The 25,035-nt window shown below is 38.9% G+C and overlaps 1 protein-coding gene across 3 annotated transcripts in view; it reads left to right on the top strand.

The window, feature by feature from the left end:
* Nucleotides 1–25,035, top strand: part of LOC105486265 (mitochondrial calcium uniporter dominant negative subunit beta) — a 112,955-nt gene that overhangs the window by 78,691 nt on the left and 9,229 nt on the right. For all 3 annotated transcript variants that reach the window (XM_071093202.1, XM_011749036.2, XM_011749038.3), the window contains exons 2-5: nucleotides 4,899–4,974; nucleotides 6,095–6,265; nucleotides 10,498–10,602; nucleotides 23,676–23,836. In XM_071093202.1, the coding sequence (XP_070949303.1) occupies nucleotides 4,899–4,974; nucleotides 6,095–6,265; nucleotides 10,498–10,602; nucleotides 23,676–23,836 (513 nt within the window). The remainder of the gene's footprint in view (nucleotides 1–4,898; nucleotides 4,975–6,094; nucleotides 6,266–10,497; nucleotides 10,603–23,675; nucleotides 23,837–25,035) is intronic.

Here is a 25,035-nt window from a genome sequence, read left to right as displayed (position 1 = left end):
AATTTTACATCCTGTGGTGTGTAAGCTTTCTTTGATTTCCTTTTTCCTACAAAATGCTTTCAGTAAATGTGTTTTAGTCTCTCAGTCTCAGTTTTGTTCAAAATGGTAGCTTATCTGGCTATAGAATTCAAGGTTGGTTGTTATTTCCTCTCAGAACTTTGAAGATATTCCTTTGCCTCTAATCTCTATTAATTCACCTTATGTAAATTTAATTGTTTTCCTTTGTAGGCAACCTCCTTTTTTTCAGGTGTTGTAAGAATTTTTTGTTTCTGGGGTTCTGCAGTTTCATCACATTGTGTCAGGGACAGAGTTAATTTCATTTTTCCTGCTTTGGACTCATTTATTTATTATGATTTTTTAAAATAAAAATAGAAATACGGTTTCATCTTGTTGTCCAGGCTAGTCTTGAACCCCTGGGCTCAAGTAATCTTCCCACCTCAGCCTTCCAAAGTGTTGGGATTACACGCATGAGCCACTGTGTCCAGCTAGGACTCATACTTCTTAAATCTAAGGATTCATCCTGAGAATCCTTAGATTTGAGAAGCCGGGGGCCTGATTTGGGGAATCTGAACCCAGGTGTGGTATAGAGGGGCAGCCCAGCTAACTGGATTAAATGAAAATGCAACAGATTTGGTTCATACCATTTGTTTGTTCAAAACTATTAAATCCCCCTTGATACAAAATGGTAGGCTTCCCAAGATGGGTTTGAGGTGAGGTGTAAACTAAAACGAAGACCTGAGTTTTGGTGAGTCATTCTTGAAATTCAGCTCTGCATGTGTGATGGGTTTGTGTAAGATTCTCAGAATTTTAATAATAACCCTCTAAAAAGGGTTGTTGCAGGGTATGGCAGTTTCTCTTTTAAGCTTTACTAACATGTCTGAGGATTGTCAATATTCTTGGGGTTTCTAAATAAAAACTTGTACAGGAGTTTCTTTGCTTTAAAAAATTTTTTTATTTTCAATTTCCCAAGTAACCATAGTTTCCTACTGGCATGCAAAAAAGGTTTAATATTTGACGCTTTGTTATTAATCACTTATCTCTGTACATGGTAACTTTGATGTTTTTCTAAACCTATTGTTTTTGAATTATTAATTTTTTTACCCTGGCCTACCAGTCTCTCAGAATTGTATGATTTTGAAACAGTCTCAAACATACAGAAAGTTGTGGCCGCAGTAGGAAGACTATTTTGTTTGTGAACTATTTGAGAATACATTGCGAATCTGATGCCAGTTTCCCTGAAACATAAGAACATTCTCCAACTTAACGACAAACAACCATCAAAATTGGAAAATTAATGTTAATACATTACCACCATCTAATTTTTAGACCTCATTAAAATCTTGCCAATTTTTCCAATAATGTTCTTTATTGGCAGAAGTTCAGAATCACAGTTTAATTTAGTTGTCATGTCTCCTCCACTCTGGATCAGTACAACATTCTTTGACATTCATGATTTGACTCTTTTAAAGATTACAGTTATTTTGTAGAATGCCTCTGGGTTTGTCTGGTATTTCCTTGTGATTTGCTTCGGATTATATAGCATCTTTGTTGGAAATATATCAAAAGTGTCCCATGTATTCTCATTGCATGATTTCAACTTGCCCCATTACTGATAATATTACTTTTGATCATTTAAGATAGTATCTGCCAGGCTTCTTCCCTTTGAAGTTATTATTTTTCCTTTGGATTGATGCTTTTGTGTGAAGGCATTCTCATTCCTTATTAAACTTTAAATTTATTCACTTAATTATGTCAGAATACACTCATGGTTTCCTATCTTCTTTAATGGATTATAATTTATTACTATCGTTATTTAATGCTAAAAATTGTTCCAGATTTGACCATAGGGATGCCCTTCGACCTGCCTTCTGGGTTCTTTTGATAAGTCTCCCATCATCCATTGAGTACTTCCTTGCTTTCTAGTACAGCGAGATGCTCTAGGTTCATTTTGTCCTTATCCATGCCCAGCCCTAGAATTAGCCATTTCTCCAAGGAGCCTTGCTTCCTCTTAGGTAAGCATAGTATTTGGTGCCAAGATCTAGATGCTAGATGTTTATTATTAGGAGTGTCACTGCTCATAGGCTCTCTCAGAGAGAATATATGTATACATATATATGTCAGTATAAAAACATAAATATGTAAAATTTACATTTCTATACTTATATACACACGTACATTAAACATCTGCATCTTTTAAAATTTTTATATTTAATTTTATTTAATTATATTTCTTTATAATTTTACATATTAAAAACCATGAATTCACACCAGTACTTCCAGCTCCAATCTAACACTACAGGGTTTATTCTAGTCCCTTTCCATAATTGTAGTTCCATGCTTGGAGAGGATAAATCTGGCTTCCATTATTCTTGATATATTTTTTTTCTTCTGCATGTGACAGTCTCTCATATCCACTACCACTCCTTCCCCTGCAGAGATGGCTTTCTTACCCCAGTTGGGCTCCAACTTTTTTTTTGAGCCTGTTTCCCATGCAGAGGCCCTTTTCATCCCATTCAGGTTATGATACCCACACTAATTGCCCTCCACTGTTTATAAACCCTCCTCACCACCCTTCTGTAGGCCAGAAGTTAAAGTTCAAGGTGTTGGCTCAGTTGTTTTCTTCTGAAACCTTCTCCTTGGCTTGTACATGGCTGTTTTGTACATGGTTGTCTTCTCCCTGTGTCCTCACACAGTCTTTCCTCTGGGTGTGCATGTCTGTTCAAATCACCTCTTCTTGTAAAGACACCAGTTATGTCGGATTGGGGCCTACACTAATGATCTCATTTTAACTTAATAACCTCTTTAAAGTATAGTCACATTCTGAGGTACTAGTCTTAATGTAAAAGATGATGTTGTGTTGACATTTATTGCCTATGTTGTGTTTAATACTAAAATATGTATTTGAATGTTTTGTTTCACTTATTGATGAGATTCTTTTAATTTTGAGCATAATGGAGCCTCATTTGGGTCAGTGGCATCTTTATTTTTTGAAACAGTGAACACACTTTTTTTTTTTTTTGAGACGGAGTCTCGCTCTGTCGCCCAGGCTGGAGCGCAGTGACCGGATCTCGGCTCACTGCAAGCTGCGCCTCCTGGGTTCACGCCATTCTCCTGCCTCAGCCTCCAGAGTAGCTGGGACTACAGGCGCCCGCCACCTCGCCCGGCTAGTTCTTTTGTATTTTTTTAGTAGAGACGGGTTTCACCGTGTTAGCCAGGATGGTCTCGATCTCCTGACCTCGTGATCCGCCCGTCTTGGCCTCCCAAAGTGCTGGGATTACAGGCTTGAGCCACCGCGCCCGGCGAAACAGTGAACACACTTTTAACCACTGATTTATTATTTTAATAGTGTACCCTCAAATCCTGAAAAATTTAAAAACGCAGTTTATAAAAGAATTATTCTTTGCACAATTACTGGCAAACTTATTGTTAATAAACTACTGTAAGGTGATGCATTAAAAAATCTGGATCAGTATGATACAGCCACCATGTTGTGACTTTGGTACTAATTTCTCTGGTGCAAGTCCTTTTGGGTTCCAAATGCCTATGAACCAATTCCCCAATGCCCATTCTTTCTACTCCCACAATATCTTTGTTCACACGCTGCACCATGATATTATTAGGTCTTCATTAAGCACCAATGCAATTGTGTAAACACAAACACCAGTGCAAGCCCACAAAACACGTTCCATGGTGAGGTGGCCATTTAGATGTTGTAGACCCAGCACTGCTGTCCAATAGAACTTTCTGTGATGATAGAAATATTCTATTCCTGCGCTTTTGCTTTTTAGTGAGATAGTCAGTAGGCATAGGGAGCTTTTGAGCACTTGAAATGTGGCAAAGGTGATTGAGGTTCTGAATGTTTGTGTACATAATTTTTTTGTGGTTGCTGTTTATAGGAGATAGGGTCTCACTATGTCGGCCAGGCTGGTCTTGAACTCCTGAGCTCAAGCAATCCTCCTGCTTCAGCCTCCCAAAGTTCTAGGATTATAGGCATGAGCCATCGTGTCCCACCTGTACATAATTTTAACTAATTTAAATAACCACATTTAACAAGTGTCTACCATATTGGACAACACAGATCTAGAGCAGTGTTTTTCAAACTCTAATGTACATGTGAATCACCTGAGGATCTTGTTAAAATGCAGACTGGAATTCAGTAAGTCCAGTCTGAATCTGTGATTCTGCATTTTTTTTTTTTTTTTTTTAAGATAGAGTTTTGTTCTTGTTGCCCAGGCTGGAGTGCAATGACGGGATCTTGGCTTACCACATCCTCCGCCTCCCGGGTTCAAGTGATTCTCCTGCCTCAGCCTTGCGAGTAGCTAGGATTACAGGCATGCTCCACCAAGCCCGGCTAATTTTGTATTTTTAGTGGAGATGGGGTTTCTCCATGTTGGTCAGGCTGGTCTTGAACTCCCAACCTCAGGTGATTCGCCTGCCTTGGCCTCCCAAAGTCCTGGAATTACATGCCTGAGCCACTGTGCCCGGCCTGATTCTACATTATTAATTAGCCGCAAGATGCTTCTGGTCTGGGGACCGCATATTGAGAAGCATGTATCTAGACTAGCTACATCCATTTGTTTTAGATTATTACCTGAAAGGAAGTACTGAAAGTAAAAATTCTCACAGAACTCTAGGATTTTCAGGTGACCTCATACCCCAATTTGGGGATCCCGTCCTAGTGTGCTACTGCTATAGCATACACAGTAGCAGGCAGGCATACAGCCAGGAAGGTTCAGGGAGCTTGCCAAGGGCTCACCCTGGGGATGCATGACAAGTTGAGTTTTTCATTGTGCTTTTCATATAGTATTAAAAAGAATCTTATGGTAAAATAAATTTTAACTTATTTCATCTTTCCCACTCTTTTTATAAAAAAACAAATTAATCTTTCCTTCTTGTAGGTTTTGTATGTGAAGCTGTGTGGAAATGTGAAATACTACCAGTCTCACCATTATAGTACCGTGGTGCCACCTGATGGTAAGCTTTCTTATTTATTTGATTCATATGTTAATTGTTTCCCTTTCTTCCAAATAAAGAGCTGCGAGTTTTGAGCAGAATAGACTTTTCTTACACTATCCCCATCCCACCCCACCCTGATTGGGTTCACTTCCACCTTTTTGTGCTCCCATAATAGAGCTGCTGTCTTTTGTCAAATTCCCACCTCAGCAATCAGAGGAGTTAGAGATGATAAGAAATAGTTGGGTGGGCATGGTGGCCTATAATCCCAGCACTTTGGGAAGCCAAGGCAGGCACATCCCTTCAACTCAGGAGTTTGGGACCAGCCTGGCCAACAAAGCAAAACCCCATCTCTACAAAAAATACAAAAATTAGCCAGGTGTGGTGGCACATGCCTATAGTCCCAGCTACCCAAGAGGCTGAGGTGGGAAGATTGCTTGAGCCCAGGAGGTAGAGGCTGCGTGAGCCATGATTGTGCCACTCCAGTTTGGGCAACAGAGTGAGAGACCCTGTCTCAAAAAGAAAAAAAAAAAAAAAAAAACAAGAAATAGTTTCTGTTCTCAAGAAAAGTAGAACTTAAGTGTTTACCTGGGAAGACTTTTTTTCTTTTTCTTTTTCATTTAATCAGGGTCTAGCTCTGTCACTCAGGCCGGAGTGCAGTGGCATGATCTTGGCTCACTGCAACTTCTGCTTCCCAGGCTGAAGCCATCGTCCCAGCTCAGCCTCTTAAGTAACTGCAACTACAGGCGTACACCACCATACCAGATTAATTTTTGTATATGTTATAGAGATGGGGTTTTGCCGTGTTGCCCAGACAACTCTCAAACTTCTGGGCTGAGGCAGTCCACTCATCTGAGCCTCCCAAAGTGCTGGGATTACAGGCATGAGGCACCATGCCGGCCACCTGGGAAGACTTTAAGAGATAATAGTGTGGTACATGCTACACTAAAATGTTATAGAATGGTAGGGAATATGTAAACTGTAGTATAATGAAGGCATGATTGGAGCAATACAAATTTTTATAGGACTTCAGAGGTGTGTGAATTTCATGTTTGAGCATTCCTTCTAGAATTCTTGCATTTATGTTTTTTTTTTTTTAAGTAAATTTTACCCATTTATTTTTTCTTTTTTTCCTTAACAGAAATAACAGTTAATTATAGACATGGCCTTCCCTTGGTAACACTTACCTTGCCATCTAGAAAAGAACGTTGTCAATTTGTAGTGAAACCAATGTTGTCAACAGTTGGTTCATTCCTTCAGGACCTACAAAATGAAGATAAGGGCATCAAAACTGCAGCCATCTTCACAACAGGTAGATATGTATATAATTTTACAGTTTTGTCCCAGGGTTTCTGTCTCTCCTGAACTCTTGTTTGGTTCTTTACTTTTCTAGAAGGAAGTACATTGTTTAATTCATTAGATAATAAATGGTTGGTCTTTATTCTTTCATTTTTGTGCATCAACACTATTTAAAAAACTGTTTTGGCCTGGCGTGGTGGCTCATGCCTGTAATCCCAGCACTTTTGGGAAGCCGAGTCAGGCAGATCACCTGAGGTCAGGAGTTTGAGACCAGCCTAACCAACATGGAGAAACCCTGTCTCTACTAAAAATACAAAATTAGCCACCAGTGGTGGTGCATACCTGTAATCTCAGCTACTTGGGAGGCTGGGGCAGGAGAATCGCTTGAACCCAGGAGGCAGAGGTTGCAGTGAGCTGTGATCGCACCATTGCACTCCAGCCTGGGCAGCAAGAGCGAAACTCCATCCCAAGAAAAAAAAAAAAAAACTGTTTTAACTTCATTGAATGAAAAATTAACGAAATAAATTAAATGTAAATTTCAGTTACTTATTTTATAAACGTAGCCTTAAAGGATTTTCATGAGAAAATCTTAGTGGCACAGGCATTAGTGTGCAATTCTCAGCAAAATCTGAATAATTAGAAAACAAAGTACAGTTTTAATTATTAAAATAAGCCAGTGAATAATTAAAGTACACAAAACATGTATTCACCACTGTTATAAAGCAATTACAGTCCAGTATATTTTTTGGAAGAATTAGTTCTTAGGAAGAATATACATTTTTTAAAAAACCAGAAGTATGGCCGGGCACGGTGGCTCAAGCCCGTAATCCCAGCACTTTGGGAGGCCGAGGCGGGCGGATCACGAGGTCAGGAGATCGAGACCATCCTGGCTAACACGGTGAAACCCCGTCTCTACTAAAAAATACAAAAAACTAGCCGGGCGAGGTGGCGGGCACCTGTAGTCCCAGCTACTCGGGAGGCTGAGGCAGGAGAATGGCGTGAACCCGGGAGGCGGAGCTTGCAGTGAGCTGAGATCCGGCCACCACACTCCAGCCTGGGCGACAGAGCGAGACTCCGTCTCAAAAAAAAAAAAAAAAAAAAAAAAAACCAGAAGTATGTCATCATTTAGACATTTAAACTGTAGAATACAGCTTTTATGTTCTCATAGTCTAAAATGGTCTTAGACCAACTGCTTCTAAATAGAATAAAGAATTATTTACCCTATCCCACTATAGCAGCTGCAAATGTAGATAAATTAATTTGCATTATTTTATTATGATATTAAATACTTAGAATAAAGTTATTTAAGTTCACGATTACCACTGCAGTTTTGAAAGGGAAATAAACATACTTTTTCCCTATCCAAGTTCCAAATTAATTAAAGGATAGATAGAGAAGTTGGAAAATGGAGATTAATTGATTCATTCAACAAATATTTATTGAGCACCTAATATATGTCAGGCACTGTTCTGTATGCTAGAGGTAGTGCAAAGAACAAAAGGCATAAAAACTCCTGCCCTTATGGAACTTATATTTAGGAGGAGAAAAAAACAAGATAAATTATGTATTATGTTAAGTAATAAATGTTATGAAGAAAAATAAAGCAGAGTGTGGAAGATGTGTGTGGGCAGGAGTGGGCTTGATAAGATTACATTTGCACAAAGACCTGGGGGAAATGAGGGAGGAAGTCATGTAGAGGGAGGAGAGCTCTGGGCCGCACGCAGTGGCTCACACCTGTAATCCCAGCACTTTGGGAGGCCGAGGTGGGTGGATCACCTGAGGTCAGGGGTTTGAAACTAGCCTGGCCAACATAGCAAAATCCCTTCTCTGCTAACAGTACAAAAATTAGCCAGGTATTGTGTTGCATACCTGTAATCCCAACTACACTCAGGCGGCAGAGGCAGGAGAATAGCTTGAATATGGGAGGCGGAGGTTGCAGTGGTCCGAGATGGCACCACTGCACTCCAGCCTGGGTAACAGTGAGACTACATTGAGGTGGAAGCCTACTAGACAGTGGCCACAAAGGCGGGAGCTGGGAGAAAGGAGGAGTTCTGAGAGGTGGGGAAGGGCAGATCAGGAAACACTTACTGTAGGTTGTTGTTAGGACTATAGATTTAGCTGGAAAGGGTGCTTTCTTCCTGCTAAAACCTGGATCAGAGAATAAGGTTTTAGCCCTATGGCACAATGGGCTTCCTAATATTTCATCCTTGAACTAGACACACGTTCCCCCCAGGCACAGGAACACTGGAATGTCCATGGGCGTTTTCCACAGGAGCAGGGCCCACCTCTCTGAGCTTCCAGGGGCAGGCAGATGCAAACCTGGAAGTCAGAAGGGGTTGCACTGAGCAGCACTTGCGTAGTGGTAAGTGCTCAATTAGTATTGAAGTGAATTAAGTAAGAGAGGTTAAAACAACGATAGATGTTTACCCTGCTTATTTCTAAAAATAAGGTTAGTAGCTTTGAAACAGCACAAAGAGAATAGAAGTCTTAGAGGAAAGGGACTCTTGGGACTGAGTGCAAACATCCTATGGGGGTTTAAATTGGTACTCAAGAATACGTGAAAAATTTAACACTGTATCACTAGTGCTTAAAAATGTTTCACATCAGTCTTTTGCTATTCATACCTTTGTATAAAGGATAATGTAGTATTTCAACTGAGAAATCATATTCAGTGGATGTCTTTTTATAGTAAGATTTTAAGTAGCTGGTTTAAAATCATTTACATGTAAATTTTTAAATGACACTTGGAAAGATAAAGCGATTGGTGTGTTGCTGATTTTTTTTTCTTTAAGAGACTCTGTGGGTGGAATTTGCCTGCATTTAATTTGGGCTTGAAAAGAGTGTTCTAAGCTTGTCAAGTTTTGCCCATTGTGTGGGTTGAATTATTTGGCAATTTTTTGGAAAATGATCTCACTGCAACTGATGAACAGCAACCCAAACAGCCAAATTCTAGGAACAGACGCAGGTGCAGACTTGATTTGCAGTTTTCTAGAACAAAAGAACTACAGGGAGGCAGACAGGAGGCAGCAGCCAGTTACTTCAGAATGTTACTAGTGTTAGTCCTGTCATCACACATATTAATGTAGCTAAAATAGCTCCAGTTGAATGTAACCAAATGAATGCCAGGCCAGGATTTGAAAATACACATCCAGCATTTTCCTGGACCTAATTTCATGTAATTATATGTGAACTATTCTGAAGAGAAAATGATAGAAAAAGAAACCTCTACCCAGCACCAGTTTTTTGCTTATTGTTCAGTGAGTTTGCTTTCTTAACACCTGGATTACATTAAAGTTTGGTTCTAAAATATAACAAAAACTAGGCTCTATGAGAAGCTGTGCAAAGCACATTGTGGTTACATTTTTTCAAGCCTTTTTTTTTTTTCCTGAAATACTCCTAGGATATTTGAAATTACTTTTAGAATCTCTCCTGCCTCTCTCCCCCTCCACAAAATAAACCATACAATGCCAATGTATTTCTTAGGCATAATTAACGTTCATTATTGTCCTTGCCTCCTTGAGAGTTTGCCTCTTCATTTTTTTCAAGCTTGAAAGGGAGATGAGCCCATGCGGTGATAGCTTGTGGTGCTATTTAGCGGCTAAATTTGTAACCACCACAAATCAGTTACCTCTAATAATTAAAAAGAGAAAGGCAGGCTTTTAAATAGTTACACCCTTATGCCTGCATGTGCCAGTCAGAAGAAGCTTGGCTGTGAGCAGCAGAATGGACTCTGGCTAAACAGAGGAGTATGTCAACAGGCTCTCTTGCTGGAAGTGACAGAAGACAGGCTCAGAAGAGGGCAGGAACTAAGAGAAGACAGGAGCAGAGACCAGGTTAGCCCAGGAACCACCTGATGGGCTCTGCTGCCTACACTCCACCCCACCCCCAACACTGTCACCCGCCACTGCTCTGGCCTTGCTGTGAAGGGTTTCCACCTCCCCTGAACCTTTGCATGACCCTCCGCAGATGCAGTTTCAGCAAGGGTATTACCTGGATTCCAGCACAGCTGACAAGGTGGGAGAGGGAATGCCTGCCTGTTCCATTTTGTCCAAGGAAATGGGAGGTAGAGCAACAAAGGAGGATTCCCCTCAATGGGAAATGGGTTTGGGTTTGGGGACACCCCCCAAAAAGTAAATGTCCACTATTATATTGTACAGACCTGGGTTAGTAATTTTCTGTGTGTTGGAAAATTGTTCTTACTGTTCTAAAACAAAGACATACTCTTGCATGATATTTTTCTTTCAGATGGCAACAAGATTTCAGCTTCTACCTTGATGGATATTTTGCTAATGAATGATTTTAAACTTGTCATTAATAAAATAGCATATGATGTACAGTGTCCAAAGAGAGGTAAGAAACACAGCTATCCAGCTATTACTATTTTTTTTTTTAAGATGCATTCTCACTTGCTCTGTTGCCCAGGCTGAAGTACTGTGGCGTCATCATAGCTCACTGTAACCTGAAACTCCTAGAATCAAACAATCCTCCCACCTCAGCCTCCAGAGTAGCTGGGACTGCCCTCATGCACCACCATGCCTGGCTAATTTTTTAATGTTTTTTTAGGGATTGAGTCTCCCTGTGTTGCCCAGGCTGGTATCTTCACTTTTACCTTTAGCTGTGAGGTTTTTAGAGGGAGCACAGTTTATGTTAAGAATCTTTTAAATTTATCAGATGACCAAGAAGCCTTTGGAAAACCAGTGTTTAAGCTTTTCCAGCAGGGGTATAAGTGATCACCTACAGTTGCCTAGCAGGGCTTTTAGTCCCATATACTCTTTTTAGACTTTCAAGATTTTACTTTAGGATCTTAAATGCTTAATCCGATATTATTGGGTTAAGAGAGAGGTAGACTTGAAAATCAAGAATTCAAGTATATATGGTTGTATGGCTCTTAAATCTTTTAAAAAAATAAATTGTATTATTTAAAGCAGTTTTAGGTTCAAAGCAAAATCGAGCAGAATGTACAGAGAGTTCCCTTATGCTCTCTTCACCCCACGCCCCTTACTATCAATATCCCACACCAGACTGGTATATTTGTTAAAATTGGTGAACACACGAACACATCATTGTCACCCAAAGTCCATAATTTACATTACGGTTTACTCTTGGTGGTGTACAGTCTGTGGATTGTGACAAATGTAGAACTACATGTATTCATCATTAATGTATATAATGCAAATAATTATCTTGTTTTAATCTTTCTTAAATGTATATATAGCTTACATTTATTTTAATATTTAACATTAAAAGTGTCTTGGGTCTTTCTTTGGAAGTTTGGTGATGTTTTTATGACCAGAAATATGCTGTAAGAACCTAACTCTTGCTTATATCAATTAGCCTGTGGTAAAATTGGTTTCCTTATAGTTGTTTCATTTAAAGTTGCAGTTTTCAAGCACCTGACTATGACATTAAGAATTATACAGAATAGGGCCAGGCAAACTCTACCAAACTCTACCAAAATTCAAGGATGCTCAAGGCCCTGATATAAAATGTTATATGTGCATATAACCTACATACTCCCTTCATATACTTTAAATCTCTAGATTACTTATAATACCTAAGACAGTGTAAATGCTGTGTAAATGGTTGTTATACTATATTCATTTTTCATTCATTTTGTTGTTGTTGTATTGTTAATTTTTATTGGATTTTTTTTCCAAATATTTTCAATCCGTGGTTGGTTGAGTTCACGGATGCAGAACCCACAAATAAGAAGGGCCGATTGTATAGCCTTTCATATTCACTTCTTTCTTTTTGGCGGAGGTGGGGGCGCATGGGAGTAGGGCCAGGGACATGAGAGAGCTAGGGAAGAGAAAACAGGATATTTAAGAAAGGGGATACAACAGGGAAAATACTAAACAGTGGGAGAGAGAAGTGAAAAAAGCGGGAGAGTGGGAAGAAAAAAAGGAGAAAGGCAAGAGGGGAAAGAAGAAGGGGGAAAGGAAGAGAGAGGAAAGAGAAGAAAAGGGAGTGATAAGGGAGGAGATAGGAGGCAGTAGTAAAGAAGAAAGTGAAGAGGAAGGCCAGATTGGCTTATTTCACTTAGTGATACGCATTTAAGTTTCTTTCATGTGTTTTCAGAGCTTGTTAGCTCATTTCCTTTTAGGGCTGAATAATAGTTCATTATCTGTATGTACCACAGTTTATTCATTCACCTACTGAAAGACATCTGGGATACTTCCAAGTTTTGGCAATTATGAATGAAGCTGCTATAAACACACATGTGCCGGTTTTTGTTTGCACATAGGTTTTCAAATCATTTGGTTAAATACCCAGGAGCAGGATTGCTGGCACATATTGTAAGAGTGTTTAGTTTTGTGTAAAACTGTCAAGCTGTCTTCCAAAGTGGCTGTACCATTTTGTGTTCCCACCAGCAGTGAATGAGAATTCCTGTTGCCCCATATCCTTACCAGCAATTGGTGATATCAGTGATTTGGGTGTGATTTTCACCACTGTAGTAGGTGTGTAGTCATTGTTTTAATTTGCAGTTTCTTAATGACATATGATGTTGAGCATCTCTTCATATACCTATTTGCCATCTAAGTCTTCTTTGTTGAGGTGTCTTTTCAGATCTTTGCCCATTTTGTGACCAGGTTGTTCATTTTCTTTTGAGCTATTTGTATGTTTGGGATAACAGTCTTCTATCAGGTATGTCTTTTGCAAATATTTTCTCCCAGGCTATGACTTGCTTTCTCATTGTCTTTCACAAGTTGAGGAAATTGCCTTGTGTTCCTGGTTTGCTGAGAGTCTTCATTGTGAATTGGTGTTGGATTTTGTCAAATGCTTTTTCTGCATCTATTGATATGATCATGTGATTTTTCTTCCTTAGTCTGTTGATGTGATGGATTCCATGAATTCATATTCACATATTGAGCCTTGCATACCTGGATAAATCCCACTTAGACGTGGTGTAGCAGTCTTTTTAGACATTGTTGTATTTTATTTGCTATTATTTTGCTGAGGATTTTTGTGTCTATATTCACCAGAGATGTTGGTCTGTGGTTTTGTTTTTTTACAGTGTTTTTGTCTGGTTTTAGTATTAAGGTAATGCTGGCCTCATAGAATGAGTTAGGAAGTATTCCCTCTGCTTCTGTCTTCTGAAAGAGATTGTAGAGAATTAATACAGTTTCTTCCTTTGATGTTTGGTAGAATTCACCAAGGAAATCTATCTGGACTTGGTCCTTTCTGTTTTGGAAGTTTATTAGTTATTGATTCAATTGCTTAATAGGTATAGGCTTATGCAGATTGTCTATTTCTTTTTGTGTGAGTTTTGACAGATTGTGCCTTTTAGAGAATTAATCTATTTTATCTAGGTTATTGAATTTGTGGGCATAGAGTTGTTCATAGTATTTCTTTATTTTCCTTTTAATGTCCATGGGATCTGTAGTTAAATGCCCTCATTTCATTTCTAACATGAATAACTTGTTGTCTCTCTTGTTTTTCTTGATTAACCTGGCTAGAAGTTTATCAATTTAATTGATTTTTTCCCCAAAGAACTAGCTTTTAACATCATTGATTTTTCTCTATGGATTTTCTGTTCTCGATTTCATTGGTTTCTACTCTAATATTTATTATTTCTTTTCTTTTGCTTGCTTTTCATTTCATTTGCTCCTCTTTCTCTAGTTTCTTAAAGTATAAGTTTAGATTTTCCAATTTTAGATGTTTATTCTTTCCTATTATATGTATTCAATGCTATAGATTCCCCTCTGAGCATTGCTTTCAGTGCCTTCCATAAATTTTGATAAGTTGTATTTTCATTTATTTTAAAATATTTTAAATTTTTTTTCTTGTGATTTCTTCTTTGACCCATGTCTAAGTATTTTGGGATTTTCCAGCTATCTTTGGGTTATTGATTTTTATTTTAATTCCCCTGAGATCCGAAAGCATACATTGTATTTTTCTTTTTTTACATTTACTCATGTGAGTTTTATAGCCTTCAGTGTGATCTCTCTTAATGAGATGTTGCATGTGAACTTGAGAATGTGTATTTTGCTGTTTTTGGATAGTCTATAGATGTCACATTTATCTCAGTTGATTGATGGTGCTATTGAGTTCAACTGTATACCTCCTGATTTTCTGCTCGGCAGATCTGTCCATTTCTAACAGAGGAATGTTGAAGTCTGCAACTGTAAACGTGAATTCATCTGTTTCTTCTTGTAGTTCTATTAGTTTTTGTTTTGCCTCATGAACTTTGATGCTGTGTTAGGAGCATACACATTAAGAACTGTTATGTCTTCTTGGAGAATTGGCCTTTTATTATTATGTAATGTCTCCCTTTACTCCTGGTAGCTTTCCTTGCTCTAATGTCTGTTTTGCCTGAAATTAATATAGCTATTTCAGCTTTCTTTTTATTAGTGTTAGCATAGTATATCTTTCTTCATCCCTTTGCTTTTCATCTATATGTGTCTTCATATTTAAAGTGGGTTTCTTATAGACAATACATAGTTGGATCTGGTTTTTTGATCCACTCTGACAAGCTCTATCTTTTGATTGGTTCATTTAGGCCATTGACATTCAAATTGATTACTGATATACATAATATCTACCGTATTTGCTACTGTTTTCTATTTGTTGCCATTGTTGGGTTTTTTTTCCTGTTTTTGTCTTCCACATTTTTTCTGCCTTTTTTGGTTTTTAATTGAGCATTCTGTATATTTCATTTTCTCTCCTTTTCCAGCATATTATTTATACTTCTTTTTTTAGTGGTTGCCTAAGAGTTTGTGATATACATTTACAACTATTGCAAGTTCAGTTTCAAATAACATTATACTGCTTCACGGCTGTGCAAATACCTTATAATAAAAAAAATCCCAATTCCTCCCTCATGCCCCTTGTCTCACGGCTGTCGTTCATTTCAGTGATTCGTAAGCATAGGTATACCAAGCATACATAGTCAAAACCAGTGTTAGCATTATTCTTTTGAACTGACTGTTATCTAGTAGATCAATTAAAAATAATAAAAATAAAGGTTTTTATTTTACCTCTACTATTCCCTTTCTGATTCTCTTTCTTTCTGTAGAGCTAAATTTCCAACCTCTATCATCTTGCTTTTCTCTGAAGAACTTCTTTTAATATTTCTTGCAAGGCAGGCCTGCTAGCAACAAATTCACTAAATTTTGTTTGAAAATATCTTTGTTTCTCCTTTACTTTTGAAGAATAATTTCACAGGGTACCAAATTTTAGGCCTTTTTTTTTTTTTTTTTTTTTTTTTTTTTGCCTCTCAACACTAAATATTTTATCCCACTTCTTGCTTGCATGATTTCAGAGAAGTCAGGTTTAATTTCTTTTTTTCTCTGCTATAGCTAAGGGTTCCCCCGCTGTCCCTGGCTTCTTTAAGAATTATTTTATCTTTGATTTTCTGCACTTTGAAAACGATATACCTATGTGTAGTTTTCTCTTGGCGTTTGTTCTGCTTGGTGTTCTCTGAGCTTCCTGGATCTGTGGTTTGCTATCTGACATTAGTTTCGGGGGAATTCTCAGTCTTTAATCAAATAATTCTTCTGTTCCTTCCTTTCTTCTTCTAGTATTTTCATTACATACATGTTATTCCTTTTGTAGTTGTCCTAAAGTTCTTGAATATTCTGGTTATTTTTTTTTTCCCAGTCTTTTTTCTCTTTGCTTACCAGTTTTGAAAGTTTCTAATGAAATATCCTTAAGCTCAGCGATTCTTTCTTCAGCTGTGTTTCATCTACTAACAAGCCCATTAAAGGCATTCTTCCTTTCCGTTACAATGCTTTTCATCTCTAGCATTTTATTTGAATTCTTTCTTAGAATTTCCATCTGTCTTCTTACATTACCCATCTGTTCTTGCATGTTATCTACTTTTTCTAGTAGATTCCTTAGCATATTATTTGTAGTTATTTCAAGTTGCTAGTCTGATAATTCCAACGTTCCTGCCATGTCTGGCTTTCGTTCTGATGCTTATTCTGTCTGTTCAAACTGTGTTTTTTGCCTTTTAGTAAGTCTTGTAATTTTGTGTTAAAAGCTGGATATGATATACTGGATAAAGGGAATGGCAGTAAATAAGCCTTTTATAATATAGTGATAAAGTAAGGTATGGAGGGGAAGTGTTCTGTAGTCCTGTGATTAAGGGGATTAGGTCTCAGTCTTTCAGTGAGCCTGTACCCCTGGACTGTGAACTTCACAAGTGCTTCTCAGTGCTTCCCCCACCCTCCACCGCCTTAGGTGGGATAGGATGGTTACAGGGTGCTGAAGTTGAGTTTTTCTTTTCCCCTAGGTTAACTAAGCTGTAATGAAATCCCAATTAGTTAAGCTCTGGGAAAATAATTTACCTTGTGGACAGTCCTTGTTAAGAATAACAGAATTTGGCCAGGCGCGGTGGCTCACGCTTTTAATCCTAGCACTTTGGGAGGCCGAGGGAGGGGGGATCACTAGGTCAGGAGTTCGAGATCAGCCTGCCAACATGGTGAAACCCTGTCTCTACTAAAAACAGAAAAATTAGCTGGGCATGGTGGCAGGAGCCTGTAATCGCAGCTACTCGGGAGGCTGAGGCAGGAGAATCACTTGAACCTGAGAGGCGGAAGCTGCAGTGAGCTAAGATCATGTCACTGAACTCCAGCCTGGGCAACAGAGTGAGACTCCGTCTCACCAAAAAAAAAAAAAAAAAGAAAGAAAGAACAGAATTCTCTGGCATGTTTCAAAATGACTGCTTTTCCTTTCCTGCTGCCAGAAGGAGGAGATTTTTCTTCAATTTTCACTGTGAGTACCTAGTAGAACTCCCAGAAGTGAAACTCACAAAAGGGTGGGAATGCCCCCACCTGTGGGACTCCCTGGAGTGTTTTCAAGAGTTGTCCAGGCTGAGCCTCCAGCAATTTGTCGGTTGCAGTTCAGGTTTTCCTACCCTGGTACTGATTCTTTGCAGATTTCTGCTCATGAGTCTCTGCTTCGTTAAGTTGTCATTGTCTGTATTTATCTATCTCTTCAATTTTGGGGACAGCAATTTTCCATCTAACTTTAGTTTTCTTACGCATCTAAGAAGAGTTGTTGATTTTCATTGTACTCAGCCATTTATTACTTGTTAGGATGGAGTGACAACTTTTGAGTTTTTTATGTCAGACAGGAAACTGGAAGTCTTAATTCTTTCTTAAAGAGAGCTTTTTTTTCATCTCAAACTATCATTTTGGCCATTACCAATATTCTTTTGGACAATTCTTAGCCATTATTAGTTCAAATATTGCTGCTTTTCCTTTCTCTCTTTTTTCCTTCTTCTGGTAGTCCCATTATGCCTAAGTTACACTTGTGCAATTGTCCCAGTTCTTACATATTTTGTTAGATTTTTTTTTCCCATTATTTTTTCTCCTTGACTTTCAGTTTGAGAAGTTTCTGTTGGCATACCTCAAGCTGACTGATTCTTTCCTCCCCAGTGTCTAGTCTACTGATGAGCCCATCAAAGGCATTCTTCATTTCTGTTACAGTGGTTTCTATTTCTAGCAATTCCTTTTGGTTCTTTCTAAGTTTCTAGCTCTCCATTTACATTACTCATCTGTTCTTGCATATTGTATACTCATTCCATTAGAGCCTTTAATCATAGTTGCTTTACTATCGTACTCCGATAATTCCAAAATTTCTGCCATATCAGAGCCTGGTTCTGATGCTTGTCTTGTCCCCTCAAACTGTGGCTGTTGTTGTTTTTTTCTTTGCCTTTTAGCTTGTCTTTAAATTTTTTGCTGAAAGCTAGACATGAGGTTATCAGGCAATAGAAACTGAACTGAATAGGTCTTTAGTGTGAAGTTTTATGTGGCTAGGAGTTAGATGTTTAATGTTTGCTGTAGCTGTAGGTATCAGGCTTTCCTCTAGTGTCCTTATTTTTGTTTTTCCTGATGTTTTGGGGGTTTCCCTATAAATTCTTTCTCAAATAGAATCTGTGCCTTGTATAAAACTGGAGCCCTGTTAATGTAGTGGTAAGATATTGAGGAGAGGAATCATTCTATAATCTTTTTTGTTGTTGTTGTTTTGTTTTTTTGTTTTTTGTTTTTTTTTTTGAGGCGGACTCTCGCTCTATCACCCGGCCCGGAGTGCAGTGGTGTGATCTCAGCTCACTGCAAACTCTGCCTCCTGGGTTCACGCCACTCTCCTGCCACCCGCCACCACGCCCGGCTAATTTTTTGTATTTTCAGTAGAGACAGGGTTTTACCGTGTTAGCCAGGACGGTCTCGATCTCCTGACCTCGTGATACACCCGCCTCGGCCTCCCAAAGTGCTGGGATTACAGGTGTGAGCCACTGCGCCTAGCCTAATCTTATCATTAAATATATATCTTTTTCACTGGGCCTGTGCCTCTAGACTGTAATCTTTACAAGAGTTTAGCCTCTTTTATTCTCCTGTATGAGGCAGTAAGGCTAGAGGGGTCTGTAGTTGACTAATTGCCCTTTCTCCAAGTCAGATAAGGCTCTGGTAAAGTAGTTTCCCATTATGGAGGACATGTGCTCAGGGCTATTTCAGAATGGTTATTTTTCCTTTCCTCCTGCCCAAAGCAGAGACAGTATTTTTCTCTGATCTCTGATCTTCACTGTGAGAACCTGGTAAGGTTCCAGGAGATAAAACTCATGAAAGTGTGGGAGTTTTTCCTTCAATGCTAGTTCACACTGAGTGTCCAGCAATTCACCAATTACAGTTTAAGAATTCCAGCTAGTATTGGCTTCTGAGGCGTCTTCTCCCAGTAAGCTATAATTATACACTGTTAAGGGTAGGAGGAAGAAATTCATAAGGCTATGCCTTAATAAACTGGTAATAAAATAAATAGATCAACAAATAATAGAAGGCTCTTACTTACAGTGAGGTGCTGAGCATCTACTGGTAAATGTGGGAGAGTTTCTGGAGGTGGAAAATCATCATTTTGCAGCCAAATTCTAGATGAGGCAAGAGCCATCAACAGGGAGGGAATTTAAGTAAGAAATTGCTTTTTAAAAAAGTCCTCCAGCTTGAAGCAGCTCCAGCTAGCCATACAGTGTACAGTTTGAACACCAGTGACTCCTCTGTCTTTGTCACTTACTCCCTCTCCCCCGTTTGTTGTAAGTACTTTCTTACTTTTTGGTATAGAAATATGATCCAGGTTGATCTTGTACCAACTATCATGTCCTGTCACTTTTGTCAGCCATTTCTTTGAGGACCCCTCAAATAAAAATAATTTTTAAAAATTTTAATTGTATATTTGAACATTATATGGGATTTTCAAATACAAAGAAGAATAAAGAAGTTAAAATGAATCACTTATTTCAACATTGACTTTCTTCCATTCTGAATTCTCTTTTAACATCAGGGCAGTATTTAACTTCAAAGAGAGGGTGACAGAAATTGAAAAATACAGAAGTGGAAATCCCTGTTAAGATATCACACAACTTTCATGTCCAGTGAGTTCCTAACTCCCTGGAAGGTCTTTCACTTGCTGTTCTTTGGGTTGCATGTATGAACAAACAAGTGGAAAAAGATGTTTACAGGCCATCCCGTTGCTCTACATGACCTTCCTAACCCTCAAACCACCACATGGACCATAAGCCTTAGGTCCACGTGGGATAAAGCACAACCTCCCCACTCCTGCCTGCTCATTAGAAAACCCTGCTTGCTGCCTGGAAGGGCTGTTTGTTGGAATTGAGCTCCTAGGGTAGAAGCCTCCCTGGAGATGGGAGGTCAGTGAGCCCAGGTTTCCCTGGAACCTCAGCTTATGAAAACTGTATCAGACTTGCCAAGTCTCAGAGTGTGAAGTAAACAGGGACACAGCAGGTATAGTTGGAAGGAAAACAATGGCAGAGGAATCACACTGGATTCACTGAAAATGAAATTTATAAAATTACAAATTTGGAATTTTCAAAAAAGTTATTTAAACTCCATTTAACTAAAATATTCCTAATACATTGCAAATTTGGATTTGAAAATTTGGGGTATGAAAATTAAGTTCACACGGAAGACACATGTACGAGAAATAAGCTTCTGAAGAAAAGGAAAATAATAATTATCTCTCATTTTTGGCCTTTATTAGGAGGTGCCACAGACAAATATTTTGAGTCAGTTTAGGTTGGTAGTGTAACACATGAATTCTGTGGTGGCAGCCAATGGCACTCATTGTTGAACTCAGATAAACATTTCATGCCACTTGACAAAGACTCTCACCTTGACTAAACTTCAGTCAGGTTCCTCAGAACCCTCTTCTCAACTAGGCATTAACCATGGCCTATAAAAACTGTAAACTCTCAGCACAAATGTTGTCAACATTGCCCCCCTCACACCACACACACTAAGAGACTTGAATGAACATTTGCATAGTTTCTAATAGCTCAAGGCCACATTGTTTGGATGACAACTCTGGTTTTCTTAGAATGCCTGTCTGAGAAAGCTCAGTACCATCTGGAAAATGTACTGTTTATTCCAGCCAAAACCTGGTGATAGGTCAATAAGCCATAGAACGTCATCTTTAGAGCAATGCTGTACTTTGAGTATGTTCCCCAAAGTTGATGTGTTGGAAACTTGATCCCCAGTGTTGTAGTGTTGGGATGTGAGGTGTATTGGGAGGTGTTTGGCTCACGGGGGCACTGCCCTAATGAATAGATTAATGCCATTTTCACTGGAGAGGTTATCATGGCGGTAGGTTCCTTACAAAAGGATGAGTTTGGCCCCTTCTTGTGCTGTTGCGCATACACACTTGCTTTCTCTCTGCCTCCCTTTTGCCATGGGATGATGCAGCAAGAAGGTTCTCACCGATATGCCAACACCTTGGTCTTGGACTTCTCAGACTCTAGAACTGTGAGGAAATAAAATTTTGTTCTTTGTAAGTTGCCCAGTCTGTGATATTCTGGTGTCGCAGCAGAAAATAGACTAAGACAGAAAATTGGTACCAGGAGTGGGGCTATAAGAAATATCTGAAAAGGTGGAAGTGGCTTTGGAATTTGGTAATGGGCAAAGGCTGGAAGAGTTTGGAAGAGCAAACTAGAAATAGCCTATATTGCCATGAACAGAGTGTTAAGGACAATTCTGGTAAGGGCTCGGAAGAGAATAGCTGCAGGAAGTCTGAACGTTTTTAGAGATTTACTTAAGTGGTCATGATCAGAATGTTGGTAGAAATATCGATGGTAGGCTGGGCGTGGTGACTCACACCTGTAATCCCAGCACTTTGGGAGGCTGAGGCAGGTGGATCACTTGAGGTCAGGAGTTTGAGAACAGTGTGGCCAACATGGTGAAACCTTGTCTCTACTAAAAATCCAAAAATATATATATGGTAAAGGCCAATCTGATAAGCTCTTTGAAATGAGGAATATCTTATTGGAAGCTGGAATAAACACCATTATTGTTATGGACTTGCAAAGAACTTCTGAGCTCTCACCAGAACTTTTTTTTTTTTTTTTGAGACAGAGTCTCTCTCTGTTGCCCAGGCTGGATTGCAATGGTGCAATCTTGGCTCACTGCAACCTCTGCCTCCCAGGTTCAAGCAATTCTCCTGCCTCAGCGTCCCGAGTAGCTGGGACTACAGGTGTGCACCACAATGCCCAGCTGATGTTTGTATTTTTAGTAGAGATGGGGTTTCACCATGTTGTCCAGGCTGATCGCAAACTCCTGAACCCAGGTGATCCACCCACCTCGACCTCCCAAAGTGCTAGGATTACAGGCGTGAACCACCTCACCTAGCCCGGGGGTATAAATTTTTTATCACCCAGACCTGTCCTCTCTTGGGAGTCTCTCTTTGAAATGCTAATGTTCAAGGACATAACTCTCTTACTCCCAACCTGGGTGCCTGGCTCTGACTTGCATCCTGTCATATAAGATATGAGAAGTTTATTTCTCTTCTGGATAGTTACCAATTAAACCCATATGGCCCAGTAACATTAACCAACTATCCACTTTTTGTAAATTTTCATTTCCCTGACTCTGTTCAAGCCCCTGCCGTTCACCCTGCCTATTCTGTCATTCTTTCTTTAAAACAGTCATCTCTGCACAAATTGAAGTTGAGTTCGGTTCACGCTGGACCCTATTGCAATAGTTATTAATAAAATTTACCCTTGCTGTTTTAGTGCCCAGCTTTGTCTATCTTTGTTATATATTCCACGGTTTTGGACAAAATTTTGTCCCATCTATGCCTTTTCTCTGTATATAGATCTTTTACGTACCAATACACTTTTCATTAACAAAAGGACTCTGACTCTTCTACAGATCTCAAAGCCTAAAAGGGAACACCTAGCTTTCACCCCTCTATGGCAGCTATAGCCTAGACTATGGAAGAGGGTAAAGACTAGAACAGTCTTGAATTGGGTAATGATGGAAGAAAAATAACTTCCGGACTACTGACACAAACAACTGATAACTTCCGGACTACTGACACAAACTGGAAAACTCACTGGACTGATACCGACTCTAGACACACGTCTCTCTTTTCTGCAGTTGTTTGCTGCTACCTGGTGGGAAGGTCCATCTTCCCTTCCTCTCACCTTGTCCTCCCTCACGTTCTCTTACAGTGATAATGAACAATTACAGCTCTCAGAAAGGTATCAATCTGAGGGACTTCTCATAGGCTGAGCGTAATTTTATATGGACCTTATAAACCCATAGAGAAGGTGGGATGAGGGAAGTCTATAATCAAGAGAACTTTATATTAAAAACTCTGAAACCGTAATTCCTGTAAGAGTTGAAAAATAATTTTCTCTTTACTCTTAGTTCTTAGCTGGGATGGACCCCTGTAATAAGAGAGATTACTAACAAAAAATCAAACAGTAGCTTATTAATGTGTATGTTTCATAGACACATGGGAGGTATCCAAGGAATGAGTAATTCTCAAAGAGGTGGCTCTGAACCTCAGCTGACAGAGCATCTTCTACAAAGAACAATACATTTTTAGAGTTGTGACAAGACAAAGGAAAAGGGCCTTGAATCTCTGGGGGCAGCAGATTGTGGAAGAGCAAATAAGTTGGTTAAAGGTAGTTAAAAGCTACTAAAGTTTGTCATGTAGATTCCTCTGGTGCAATCTCTAAGCTGAAAAGAGTCTAAAGTTGTCTCTGGTGATCTACCTTTGTTCTTTCTGGTAGAGGGGTCTTTGTAAAATTTGTGTCCTGCTTTTGGGCAAATAGGGAGAGGCCAGAGAGCCTTTCTTGTGTCTGCTTATTTTCAGTTGCCTTCAGCTCATAATAATCCTTATGCCAAAGTGACATGTTTTTTGGTGACTTTTTTTTTTTTTTTTACCTTGTATATGAACTGCCTTTCAGATCCACACTTTGTTGTTTACTGTGACACTCTTTGTTGAAAAGAACATACTCTTGAACTGCTTTTGAAATGTATATTACACCTTTGTTTACATGTTTGTACACCAGCTTCCTTACCCTGTGGATCCTAAAATAATATTTGGAAAGAGAACTGGAGACAGAAAGACTTACACACCCTGCAGGAACAATATGGTGACTGGCTTGTTTCCCTTGTGTCTTTTCTCAGAAAAACCAAGTAATGAGCACACTGCTGAGATGGAACACATGAAATCCTTGGCTCATAGACTATTTACAATCTTGCATTTAGAAGAGTCTCAGAAAAAGAGAGAGCACCATTTACTGGAGAAAATTGACCACCTGAAGGAACAGCTGCAGCCCCTTGAAGAGGTTAGGAAGCATCACGGTTGAGCATATTTGAAAATAATACCTAGTGTTTATTGAGTGCTCCTCATGTGAGCATCTTTCTGAATGCTTTCCATATGCTAATTTTCTCCTTTACTCCTCACGAACAACCTGTAAGTTCAGGACTTCTATCTTCCTCATTTTTTCAGACGAGGAAACTGAGCCACAGAGGTATATCGCTAATACATGTAGAGCCTGGACTTGAGCTCACGTGACCTGTGTTCAGAGCTGCCATCTTAAACTCTATGCCATGCTTCCTCTCCAGAGATCAGTCGTAATGTCTCTGTAAATAAGTGCATATGAGCAGGGAAGCACTAGCTGGAGTCCTACCTCCCTTTCCTTTTTTAGAGAATAGGCCCAGAGCCCTTACTCCGCCTAACAGAATTGCAGCTGGAAAGTTGGTAATAACTAGCATCTAAAGTTAATCAATGGTGTGGAAACAATAACTTTGATTTGGGGGGATAGCTGGGGAAATGTGTTTGTTTCAAAGGAAAGAATTGCATTCTTTAGACTTATAATCCCATTTGTGATGTTTATTTAAATGGAAAGGTCTATGTGCATCTCTCAATATGAATGGAAAGTTTCTGGAGATGTAAGGAAGTTTTAATAGTAATGACCTCTAAGGGTATTTGGAGAATGTCAGAGAGAGGGACTTGTTTTATTTTTTTGATTGTTTACCATTTTAGTTTTTTCTTTACTTGTAATATATTTACTTGGATTAAAATTTAAAAATCTAAAGTTTTCCTCCCACCCTATCCTCCCAGTTACTACATTCTTCACACCTATGAATCATTTTAGATTTCCTTTATCTGTGTACAAACAAATACAAATATATTCTTGTTCTTTTTCTCAGAAAAGGAAGCACACTATTATGCACTATTCTCATCTTTTTTCAGCGTATTATAGAAATCTCCCCTTATTGGCACAGAGCTTCATTACAGTTGTGTAACATCTTGATGGGCATATGGATTGTGTTTGGACTTCTGCTTTTAAGAATGCATCTGTAATGGGTTTTGTGTATGCAGATATATTTTCAGAATGATTTCTTAGAAGTGGAATTGCTGAGTCAAGTAGGCCTCTAATTTTATTTGGGTCTCAGAGGATGACTTCTGAGTTTTTCATTGTATACTCTTCTATACTATTCATTTTTCCAAGGGCAGTTACTACCTTTATAATTTTAAAAA

This window comes from Macaca nemestrina, chromosome 3 (genome assembly GCF_043159975.1).
Source record: "Macaca nemestrina isolate mMacNem1 chromosome 3, mMacNem.hap1, whole genome shotgun sequence".
In the NCBI taxonomy this organism is placed as follows: Eukaryota; Metazoa; Chordata; class Mammalia; order Primates; family Cercopithecidae; genus Macaca; species Macaca nemestrina.
Note: the sequence above shows the minus strand (reverse complement) of the source record. Positions and strands in the feature narration are given on the sequence as shown.